At 32.2% G+C, this 13,364-nt stretch overlaps 1 protein-coding gene across 1 annotated transcript in view; it reads left to right on the forward strand.

Moving 5' to 3' along the window:
* Positions 1–261: 261 nt before the first annotated feature.
* LOC116339045 (protein serrate-like) overlaps positions 262–13,364 on the forward strand; it is a 124,472-nt gene continuing 111,369 nt past the window's right edge. Inside the window, exon 1 of the mRNA XM_031764656.1 lies at positions 262–1,945. Within this exon, the coding sequence (XP_031620516.1) occupies positions 1,877–1,945 (69 nt within the window). The 5' untranslated portion in view covers positions 262–1,876. The remainder of the gene's footprint in view (positions 1,946–13,364) is intronic.

The raw sequence follows: 13,364 nt of genomic DNA on the forward strand, positions 1-13,364 counted from the left end.
TTAACGCTGTTTCAATCCCTCTCTAACCAATGTATGTGCGCGTGACTTTTTGGCTTGTTCGTTGAAACGGCGCGTGTACATGTACGCTTGCAAGTGTGAATTGAAAATATAGACAGCGAACAAATGTACAAGCGAGATGAAAACAGAGCAAAGCACAAATACATCGACACACTTCAACCACTAGCTATATTTGAGCACCGCCCAAATGTGCCTTCGGCAACTAGCCGCAGGTTTAATTCGACAGTTTAATTTAGCCTTCTGGTCGGATAGTATCGTCTTGATTCTGTATGTTGTTTATAGGCGCGTGTGCGTTATCTTTTATTGAACGTGTATCGAACTCGATATTCCTCAATGAAATGAACATTCGTTTTCCGGTGGCGAGAATTTAATTCGTTATTGTTTCCTTTAAAATAATTGAAAGTGACACAATAACATACAATCAAGAATATTAATTATTTAACTCATACAAATATCTTGAGGGCAGAAAAAAACGACACAAAGAAATATAAATAGAACAACAAATCAAAGTCAGTTTAAGTGTGATATTTTTGATATTTGCGCTCTGATTAATGTTTCGTTGCAACGGCAGCGATAACAAATATAATCGACATGGACCAGTGTACTTAATCTAGACAGGAAAGGAAACATGATGAAAAAGTAAAGGAAGTTTGCTTTCGCTGAATTTGTTCATTATCAACACATATCATCAAATGTGCCTGTCATAAAGGTGTTAATAACTTGGTGGCTAAATTATGTCAAATATAAGTGTTAATGTGACCGATTAAATGTATAATTTTTGAATTGAAAGATGATTTAAATGCCCGACACACAAGTGGGAGAAAAATAAAAAAGCTCTGCATACTTAAGAAAGAAGAAATCATCATAAAAGGCCAAACGATCCAAGAAAAAAAGTTAAGCGCGGTGAAAACTGATGAAACCTTAAACATATTCTTTTCGTATTGGAACAGTTGCAAGTGTTGCTTCGCACAGCTGGAATTATGGCATAATTAAATCAATATTGTGTATTTTTCTTGAATCATCTTCTGATTACAAAATCTTCCAAATGACACATACATATTCAATTTGTTTTTTGTTCTTGAATTCATACCAACGAAACACAAACACACGTTGTCGACAAATCTGGTGTTGTGATTTATGTAAATCTTCTGGCTATTTCGTTGCGATGGTCTTTTCTTGTGGCCGTTACTAATATTTATTAAATTCACATCGGAAACTTTATCTCCATATTTTCGAGTGAGGGAACGTGTGAATTTGATTGGAATCAAAAAGACAAAATCATAACCAATATATCATCCAAAATATAAAAACTTCAACAAAAGGAAAGAAAGACACTAAATGTGAAAAGATCCAACAAAAATTGGTACTCGGTAGCACATGCTGGTTTTTCGAACCGAGTTTGGAATTTCATTGTGATGACAAACATGAATAATCAGCTAATTTTTTGTGTAGGAATTTGATGTATAAAAAATATATATTTCAAACGGAATTTAGAAAATTACTCGCAACTCTGTGCAGATGTCGATTAACTTAGATGCGCCGTGTTTGCAAGTTTGAATAATAAAAGGATTGAAATGAACAAGTGATCATTGCGCGAAGCTAATATGAATATTTTTACTTGGAATTGAATCAGCATGTATGATAGCAATTGCAGCGTTTATGAGTGTGATAACACATAGTTCGATGCAAATAATTTCATTGGCGTTCAATTAACGTGGCTTGTGTTTTGTGAGTTGTGAATCTTTCGGCAAAAAAATAGAACAATAAAATCAGTGCAAACATTTGAACTAAATAAATTAGTGCAAAAGTGCAAATCACACATCTAAATTAGGACGGAAACAAACACGAAACATTCAAAATGAGGATTAGAAATTTAAAATTTGGTTCTTTAGTTGCCGCATTTTTCCTGTTGCTGAGAATACAATATGTGAGTAATCAGTTTTGGTTTATCTTAATTTCTGTTGTTGTTACATTATTCTCTTCAAATTAAGTTATTTGCTTTTCAATATGAATTGTTGTTGTGCCCACCAAAATCCAATTGACATACATCAGTTGAGCTCACGTATTTCAACTAAACGATTACCGATGGCATGGTTTTTAAAAGACATTTTATTAGTTAAAAGTTGAAAAACCAAGTGTGTGTGTGTGTGTGTGTGAGAGAGAGAGAGAGTTGTGAGTCCATGAATCAAAGAAAAATGAAAGATCCACTTGTTTAGTTGAAAATAAATTTTCGTGTGGGCGATGTTCATCAGCAGCCTTTAAGGTTTTCAATTCAATGTGGTCTAATGTTTTGTGTGCATCTTTTTGAGGTTGTAGTTTCCAATACTTCAGTGTGTTACCGTAATTTGTGTGGGTTGCAAAATTTTGTTCCTCATCTTGTACACGACATTGATGTTTAACTGAATCTTAAGAGATTCACATTTTGAACAATTGACGATGGATAGAAATATTCCAAATGAAACTATGAAATAAAACGCTGTATTTTCAATTAATTTATACACGATCAATAGAGACGTATAAACGAATGTTTTCTCATTAGACATTAGTTAATAAATCTACTGTTTACTTTCAGTTAATTAAACATATTTATATTTATAAACTTATCGGTTTTAGAAACGAACATCAAAAAAATATGTGTGTTATGATAGTTATGCAAACGAACGGAATATTTTTGCGTCATATTTTTTTTATTTCTCTATCGAAAATATATTCAAATCCGCAAGGCATTCATGTCATACATAAAAGAAATAAATGGTATGAATCTTGCGACGAAGAGATAAAAGCAAAAGATGCGCCATCAATAGAAATGAATTTACATTGGAGCAAAGTCTAGAGCACAGACAAAGACAATTTACTAAATTGGAATCATTAATAACATATTTCACACGACGAGTTGAGACGGGAATTAACATGTACGATTATATTTTGTTTGTAAATTTTTGGAAAATTTGCAAAAAGAGTTTTATGAGATTCAATATGCTCAACTCTTTTATAGAAATCAATACAAAATGTGTATTCGCCAAATTCAATTTGCATTTACACATTGAGTGTGTATATATGTGTGTGTTAACGTTTTATTATTGAATGATTACTAATTTTTATCTAGTTCTTGTTTCTTGTGTGTGTTTTTTTTTTTTTTTTGTTTTTAATCTCACAAATTTTTAATTGGCGGATGAGTCTTTCAACTGTTGACATTAATTCCTTGATTAGTCACATCTCATTGTTACTAGTGTGTGTGTGTCTGTATGTGTCATTTTTGATAATGAGTTATGAGAGGAAGGCTATCATAAATTCAAATTGGAAATTAGAGAGAATGGATTGTGTTGGGGAACGTTAGTTGAGGTCAAAGCCATCTACATATATTACAAGTGATTACTGAACAAAAACATAATTGCGTTCTTATTACATATTCCGTAATCTAAAATGCCTATACATAATCGATTTCTTCATTTTGTACATTTGCAACGAAAGAAATAAGCAGAGGAAGATTGTGTATATGAATGTGAGAGAGAGAAGGCAACCAACAGCCAAACGGTATATTTGTTCTCCACCGTTTTTTCATCATTATCTTGTAGTCAGAACAAAATGCAAAGGCACAAACAACATACAAATTTTTTTGTAAAAAATTAAACAAGAAAATCTATAAACACTATAGTGCTCACAAACACAATAATATTGACACAGAGAAAGATAAAAAAGGTAACAACAAAAATGCGCTAGAACCAAATATGTTTTTGCACTTCTATCGGGAGCAACATTTTGGTATCAAAAGCGTTCATATGCAACAACAACGGAAGAGATTTCATGTGTAGTGTTTTTTTAATAGTGTATCAGTATCTGCGCATCTCTTCATCCACACTTTTAAAACGGTTCGTGTGTCGAACGAGTAGCTGTGATGAGCCTATTGTAAAGCAGTTGCTGAAGTTTCAATTGACCATGTTCACTTTCCATCTAGCTTTCCAATCACAAATCACAAGAAAGACTGTTAACGGTCATAAACATTGAAATAATGTAACAATCTTAGTGAATTTCTAGAAACTTACACCAGGAAAGAAAACCTAAACATTAAAAATTAAAACCACAATGAAATTGCATTTTCAAACGTTGATTATAATTTAAAACTGCGAAATTGGTCAAGGGTTTGAATTGCGGTCCAAGCGTCAGGATTATGCAAAATTGAATCATATAATTGCCTCTCAATGTCATCTAACGTCATCAGCAATGATAAATCTAGAAGGATATTTTAGAAAATAAATTGGGACATTTCAATTTTGTGACAATAACAATCTAAAAGTCCAACATGAAACTCTGTATTTAGATACCTAAATTACTAAAATAGAAGTCTACACATTTAACTTCGTTTCAAATTATTATTATTGTTTTAACAAAATTGAAATGTACCAATTTATCTGCTAAAATATCCGGCTGTGTACTCATTATTGCGCAATGACATTATTTTTAAATGATTGGCTCTAAATGTGAATGTGTACAAAACGTGTACAATATCCCGGCTGCATTCATCAGCGCTGTTGATGTTGTCTGGCGGTACACCCTGCCTTCACACTTAACTCATTTTATAGATGATAATTTTTTAAGTGTAAATAGCGAAGAAGAAAAGAGAGACAGAAAAATCATCCTCAACTGCATCGCGTACCATATTTAAGATACGGAACACTCATTTTATTACCATATTTCGAAAAAATCAGATAACTTACACGAACAGTAATTTTTGTTCGATTTATAAAAAAGTATATATCGTTTATCTCACAGCTTCGAACCAGCCGATTAATTCACAAAAACTATTTATATTTAGACGAGGTGAGCGGATAACAGAAGGGAACAAAAAATTGCCGTATTTAAAGGAAAAACACAAACAACACTCTAAACATGTTAGCACTGCATGTTATTTTGTAGAGATATTTCTCTCTCTCTCTCTCTCTCTTTCCTCAATCCTATCTAAAGCGCTAAAATATAATCCTTGCAGTATAATTTTTGTGCGCGATAGACCTCGCGTGCTTTTAATCAAAAACGAAGATTGAAGTGGATGAAAAAAGTGCATGTAAGCAAAAAACGAATTCAAACAAAAAACGCTCGAAAAAGAAACAAAAATCCCACTTTAGGATATAGGTTTCGTATGCGCTACGGAAAATACTTTCGAGTCGCCTAAAGAAATACATAATATTCATTAGAACTGTTTATCAGTTAGTTGTATGAGAGAAATTCGTTTTTTTATTGTGCTAAGCTAAGACTTTTGAATACCATTCTTGAATTTCTCGCATATGCTATATAGCAACGGCTACCATTCGAAATTTAAATGATGTTAAAGATAGACATGAAATCTGGTGGCTCTTTTTCATACAAATGTTGCAAAATGGCATCGAATAAATGAAGATCCGTCGACGAACACATCATCGTTCAACCAAAAACCAACCACGGCTGCACGAAATTCTACACGTGGAATGTATTTGAAAAAAAAAAAAAACAGAACATTTCAGAAAAAACAATAACTTTAAACAGTTGATTGAACTATCACGAATCCGTGGAATGCAGATTTATTAAAAATAAAATTGATATTGTTTTGATGCTTTATGAAATCCTTTATTTGTGTACAGACGATTCGTGGTCATGGCATTGAATTTCTTATTTTAATAAGAAAAGTTATAGTATATATATAGCTTTCGAGATAAGAATAAACAATAAAAAGCCTTTCCATGAATAGTTTTAGCTGAGAAAAAGTTAATACTCATTCATCGCATCAATTGTGATTTTGAGACAATTCATTAATAAAATATTTACATAATTTCGGTTTATTCATAAAATAAATGCTCATGCACAAATCAGGTTATGTTTTTGTTTAAAATATTACAAATCTACCAGATAAATGTTCCAACACAGTTTCGTATGTGGCGTTTCTTTTCATATTAATCATATCAATTCACGTGGCCGCATTGTTTTGATTTTCTTTATATACATACAATTGACTAATTGAAAAAAGAATAGAACCACAAGAATACTAATAGTAAAGAGTGTAAAAGTGAAAGAGAGCAAAAAGCAAAAGAAAACAACATATGAATGCTATTCACATGTGACGTGTAACACGTCTTCATTTAAACTAAAAACTCTTTGTGGTAAGATCTATTCAGAAAGGTCCACACATTTGTTATTCATTTTTCATATTATGAAAGCAAACAAAATACCAATAAATAAAACAACATGATATGTGCACCATCATACAAACATAAAAAAAAAATAAAATCAAAATGGAGCGAGAGTAAGCGTAAGTGGATCGGCGGCTGAATTGTATTTTAAGTGCAATATCAACATTTTTATGATGTACGAAGCATAATTCATTTGTTTGTTACGTTGTTTTTTATTGTTGTCCATTATTTTTTCAAGTAAAAATAAACATATATATATAGAGGAAGAGAGAGCGAGGGAGAGAGCGAGAGAGAGAATAAAACAGAACTAATAATGAATGTTGAAAACGGCAAAAAATTATGTTTTATTCACTCAGTTTCGCACTCACAATGAACTGTGCAACTCAAATCATATGCATCACATCTAATTTCAAGAAATAAATTCCCCTTAAAACTATTGGGCTTCTAACCGATAAAAAGTTAAGCAGCATGCGGAGAACAATTTTACTCCGGAATTTAAAGAAAATCATTTATGTATATAATATGTACCTGGCAGCAGGTGTATAACGGCATTGATGTCATTGTGTTTGACTTGGTTTGGCTCCTGTATTTTATTTCGCTCAATTGTTGCTTATTTCCAATGCCAAATTGAAATGGATAGTTAATTTGATGTATTTTATGATGGGTTTAACATTTAATCTAATCAAATGGTAGTTACAACGTATTATACTTTTTAAACAAACAACATTTCATCGTTAAATAACGGCAAGGGCCACAAAAAAGTTCATATGATGTTCACCTGTGAAATTTTTCATATTTTTCTAGTACCCTGGTATCTCTCTCTCTCTCGCTCACACTCACACTTTTTTCCTCTAATTTATACCAAACTTCAACTAACCAAATATTAAATGCTCTTAATCAACGTAGAGATATTGTTGTTGTTTTTGTAGAGATATAATCAAATTGTCATTTTAATTTGATTAGAAGTATTATCGCATCAAAGAAGCCGCATACAGGGTGTCTCATAGTGGCTCACTACTGAGGGTATAAATTTCAATTTTTTCTTCTGTTGATATAATTTTTAAAAATCCGCATAGGAAATAAATTTCTATGAATTTCTATCGGAGTAGATTTTTGAAAACTATACCAACAAAAGAGAAAAACGAAATTTATACCCTCAGTAGTGAGCCACTTATATGAGACACCTTGTATATGCACCATGTACTAGTCTCGTTTTATTATTATTTCGCCCATAAAAATTGGAATTCCCGGTTTTCTATGGCACAATTAACAACTGGCATAGGTCATTAACATTTTTTGTTAGTCGAATTCAAATTCAATATCCATGTTTCGTTCTCGTTCTTTTCATTGACCAAGAAATGTGAAGTAAAAAGAAACAAAAAATTATATGTAGCATAATCCAAGCTGTTTTCATTAAAATAAACAAAAAAAAAATAGACGAAAACAAATTTAACCATTTTTTCCATGAAATTACGTCGAATGCAAATTTTGCAAATTTTACATTATCATTGGAATTAAATTTTTTTTTGTAAGAAAAATGTAGTGAATTGTTGACACAAATTTTTAGTTATAGGAATCATAAGATGTCAATCTTTGGCCACACTCAAAATGTCGCATAGTTCATTGTTTCATAAAACAAAAGAAAAACTGGGAATTTTGGATTTATTACTAAACTAATTATATTCGGATATTTCCGAATCTCTTCAATTGAAAAGACAATTAATTTTCACAATAATGAATATGTAAAAGTTTATTTATTTCAACTTTCCTTCTGGTATTTGTTAACCTTAGAATAACAAGATGATATTTGTTAAAAATGTACATTTTTGTACTTATCTATGCTAAAAATGTTAAAATGTGTTCATATCTGCAATATTTAAAAGCGTGGTTATCCCCCTGGGATTTTTTATGCGTTTTTTTTCTTTCAATTCACAAGTTACAATGTAATATCAAATATTGAGAATGTTATGTGAACAAAATAAACAAATTCAAGCATAGGATACCGGTAACTTGATAAACCGAGAATGACAAAAATTCTATGGAGTGACAGAGTGACTCCATCATCGCGGTTGTAGTTGACCGTTTGATGTGTGTCATTTGCTGTCTTCTGTTGTTTTAGTTTCTTTTATTTGTTCTGGTTATTCTTTCGTTCTCTTCCCTCTAATATGTAATGTATTACGTAAATGTGTGCACTTGCGACCCGATACACTTTTCGTTTGTATTTGTAAACAGAATCTCTGCTTTTTTGAAATTGAGCTGGTTTTTTCTAGTTTCAACATGTGGATGAGTGTAAAAAAAAGAACAATCAACATTGTTCTTTTATTTGATTCAATTTCTCATTATTCTTATTTTAAATTCTGTTCATGTCGCTTCGGTCATATTTAACATGAGGAATCACAATGATACCACGTAAACAACTGACAAACAACACCAATAAATTGGGTGAATTGTGCATTTCAAGAAGGAACAGCGAAAAATGCTTTATATTCCGGAATAACACATATATTACTGCACTCTATCTGTCATCTTAGAGTGTATTCTCGCCACTGAACTGATGAAAAAAAAAATAAATTGAAACCAAAGAGAAAACAAAGAAGATTTACGACAAACAATCGCCAGGTTGGGTACTGTAGTCGCTTCGATTTTTTGTGTAATGTGTGTTGGTATTATGAGAAGAAATGAAGTTTGAGATCCAGTCAATCAGTGGTTCTTATGCAATGTGTGCGATGATCGAAGCTTCATAAAGTCGTTTCCGATTGTAAAACTTTTGACGTAATGTAAGAAACGAATAAAATTATTCAACTAAATAATAAAAACCACAGAAAAAAGGAACAGAGTACTTGTTTGAACGATAAAAGAATATTCAACGCACATTTCACAATAAGTGCAATGAACAGAGAGGGGGTTCATTGTTGGGGGTACTTGGTTTTTGTGTTCTGAATATAGACTTTGGCATGGTTCTTATTTATTTGAAAACTTTTTTAACGGAAGTGCTTTTGTTTTTCTGTAACTGAAATTGGCTGACCGAATATCGTTGACCAAATTTGATACCGAATTTCTTTCGCCGCTTTCGAAACATCGTTTGAAAAATAAACGATTTTGAAAGCCGAGTTCAATTTGAATAAATAATATTTTAAAACAGCTTTAACGCTAAAAAATCAGTTCAAGCAAGCCGCGCATAAAAACAATTACAACATCAACAAAAAGGCTCACCTTTGTCTGATCTTTGTCAGTCATTATGCACACCACAAAGCATTATATGGATTCTCTCGGTATACTTACAACTGATATGAAAACGAGAAAAAAGTTGCCTAAAATGTGTCTGTTTCCTTTCACTCCCTAAGTTCGTACAACATTGTACACACTCTGACACATGCACAAAAAAATAAAACATAGTAGCAATGTAGGTACATTTTCTCTGATTTTTTTTTTCAACCAAACCATTGTGCATTAGTAAATGGCGCATCCTCTATACTACACTCGGAATTTTAACTGACATCCAGTATAAACTTAAAAAAACATTACAAGCATATAGTGTTTCCAGATAGTGCATAGTAACTAGACTTTTTCCATTATTATATTTTGTCTTGTCAGATCTATGTTTTTAGTACTATGTAGACAAATAGTAATAAGTGCTGCACTTAAAGTGCACCACTGTGACGAATTAAACAATACAGAACCAAAGACACTTTTACCTTTCAGATTTCCGTTTCATCTTTCATTTTAATCTAATAAGTTAGAATCAGTTCGTTTACACTCAACTCGACCAATACGTACAGGTGCAACGTTTTCGCATGACTTATATCGGTTTTAAGAGTTATGCACGAATGTGGGTATTTGTATGATTTCGTTTATTTTTTTTTTTTTTCATCTATGTGATACAAAATAATTCTGAACAATCCAAACCAAAAGTTTAGAATTAATTCCTGAATTTAATCGGAAACTCATGTGGTTTTGGAAAACTTAGCGACAAAAGGGTGCCCATAAAAATTGCACAGAATTCAAATAATAATTATAATTAAGTCACATAACATCAGTCCATGTTTCGATTTTATTAAAAGCATTCATTTTATTTCTGTCCCATACGATCATTGAATGTTTTCAGTTCAAGCTTAAATGATTATCCGTTTAGTGAAATGGTTGTTCAATATTTTATGAAAGAAACTCGATCTTATTAGTAGTGTTTTACAAACACTGATATCAATTAAATTGTGAAGTTCTGAATATGCATTGTTGGATGTTTCCTTGAAAAAGGTCAAAGTTCAAACATTAAGAACAAAAATTTGTCAACACAAATTGTGAGTTCCAACTTCAAATGAATTTGGTCGCAAAACAAATTATATTTACTACTGCAACGGAAAAAAAAATTGATTATGATGTGTTCAGAACGATTGTGAATTTTCAGTACGTGTACGTGTATGATAAAATAATATGAACTGTGAACTATGTATGCGTAATAAATATTCAATATGGATAATGGATATTAAGAAATTCCGAGTTCAATTTTTCATTGTAACAACATTTTTTATATGTAGAAGGTGTGTACATCTTCCACCGACGATAAAAATTTACGGACACCATGTCATGGATTATATGGTTTTGAATTCCTTACTGTGTTTTTATTTTGTTTTCGTTGTTCATGTGCCACATATCATATCATCGATATTCAATACATACTTGTAATGATCGGTTGTGCCAAGAATATCCATGTTATGGATGGATAGTATGTAATTCAGTCTCACCTTATGATATTAACCGTACCGTCAATAGCACCACCGCCGCCGCCAATAACAGCAACACCAGCAAATATGATTGACTCTTTCGTTATAGACCAGCACACGAGCATGTACACTGAGCATCGAATTGCAAGTTATCGTTTTGATCAACAAATGCAAAACAGAATAGGGGGAGAGAGAGCGAAAAAGTGTGTGGAGAAACCTTCGTACCGAAAATCATCCGAGCTAACAGATATTCATCGTACTCGTGTTTAGGTTTTAAATTTAAATTAAATGAAAGAAACTAAATGAGAAAACGGAATGCAAAAAAACTGCCGAACGATTCATCCAGATTCATATGTATGTATTTGTAAACCGTTTTTTTATTCTCTCGGTTGAAGAGTTGAGGAGTGAGTGGAAATGAAATATACATAAAAGAAAATTGATGTTCATACAAATGTGTTTGTCTGTATTCGCTTTAAAATGCGGATAAGATTAGCTCTTAAATGTGAATAGGATATCAGGATTGTAAAGGAGAATAGGGTATCATTGAATGGAGCCAATGGTGCAACAGCAGCTCGAATACAACCGGCACACACAACAATAATAATAACAACAAATAATATAATCATTCTGACCTCCAATTTATTTTAAACAGTCAAATGCACCGATTGTGGTGTCCGCACGCACGAAATATGCAGACATATACATATATTCACATACATACCGGCACATACTGGAAATAGATTTTGAAATTAAATGCACGAGAGAAAAGCCACAACGCCATAACCAAAAAAGTTACTTCATACCTAATACATTTGGTCATGACAGACATGATGTAGCATATATATATGTAACGCGTTTTGATAAGTGCAGAAAAAAAGATCACACAAGCAACAAATAAAAAAGAAACAAAGAAAATTCACAATGCAGCACCCGGCACCAATGATCCCACGAAGGCAATTGAAACCACCCAAAGAAGTGAGAAGAAGAAAAATAAGCGGCCTATTGGCATTGCAAGAACAATGTGGAAAAAAAGGGAAAAAATAATGAAATGTCTGCAGTTTGGAAGCTGATTTTGTGTGATCTAAACTCTTCAGATGCGAATAAAAGCGATTTTATTTTATTTGTTCATTTAGTATCCCGCAATGCTCGGATTTTACTTGCTTGCGCGTGCTATATATGCATTCGAAGAGTTTAGTTCATTTTCTCGCTTCGGTTGAAACTCATTGCATCAAAGTCTTTTCTAGTTTTTTTTATTTGATACATTTTTTTTATATGGGGTTTGCAATACTCAGATAATATTTAGGTATACTGTGCAGAATGTTCTTTATGCTCGCTGTAGTTGTTGTTGTGTGACGATGACCAGTTTTTAATCGATCCATCTCATGTCGTCAACATGTTTTGTCCTATCCCATATCAATGACTGCAAACATGTTATCGTTTCGTAGCTCAATGCTATCTACAATTCTACATACACACATATTCACATTCGTTTGAGACTCATTTCATTTCGATGCAATTTTACATTACTATACTAAAACCCAAACAGTGTCAATTCATTTAAAAAAATCTGCAGAAAACAAAGCGAACTCATTTCGATCTACATCAAACCATTTGAACTAAATTCCTTCATAATTGAATGGGTTAGAACAAAAATTCGACTTGTATTTTTAGTCTATAAAAGCAACTTCATACACACATTCATTTGACTACATTTTGTATGAAGTTGTTCCATTTCAATAGAATCAAAATACAATTCTTCAGTTTGCCGCTTAACGGCTTTTAATATTTCTCACTATTTCTTTTTCTCTATTTATTTTGTGGACAATGTTAGTCTGTGCGCTGTTTCTTAATAATTAACAAAAGTGCAAAGAAAAATTGATCGTTGCACCAACAAAAGTTCAGCAATTTTTTTGTGTGAATGCTTCGTAATTCTCTTTTAGTTTTTCAATTTCGCCGTTTCGTTTTATGAGTTTATTGTGCGCGTTCTTCATTCGCCTCATATGCTTTGGTTTGAATGTATGTGATGAAGAGTATCTTGGCTGGTCAACATTTGGGTATTGGGTTATATGATGTTGTGTGGCTTTTGCCTTTGTATTCTTGTGAATTTGTTTTGTTTCGTTCTGTTTTTTTTTTTGTTCATTTCTCCTTGGCTTTGTTTATTATGTCGGTATTTGATGTTGTTTAATTAAATGCCGTGTGCTATCGTTTTTTATTCGGTAAGGTTGAATTTTTATTCCATCGAAATATATATGTCGTTGCTACGTTTGCTCTCTCTTATGAGCACACCGTTTCTATTGACCACTGATGCTTGTATGCTTTATTCGGAAGATTTTAATTATTTTCGTTGTTCATTTTTCGTGCGGCGTCGATACAATAAATGCTTGTCTTTCGTGCGCCCAGTATTCCATCGTTTATCCTTATTACTTAATGAATCACACCATTTGAGAAGAGTTCTAGCTTATATAGA

This window comes from Contarinia nasturtii, unplaced genomic scaffold (genome assembly GCF_009176525.2).
Source record: "Contarinia nasturtii isolate CC-2019 unplaced genomic scaffold, AAFC_CNas_1.1 Cnas_scaffold_493, whole genome shotgun sequence".
In the NCBI taxonomy this organism is placed as follows: domain Eukaryota; kingdom Metazoa; phylum Arthropoda; class Insecta; order Diptera; family Cecidomyiidae; genus Contarinia; species Contarinia nasturtii.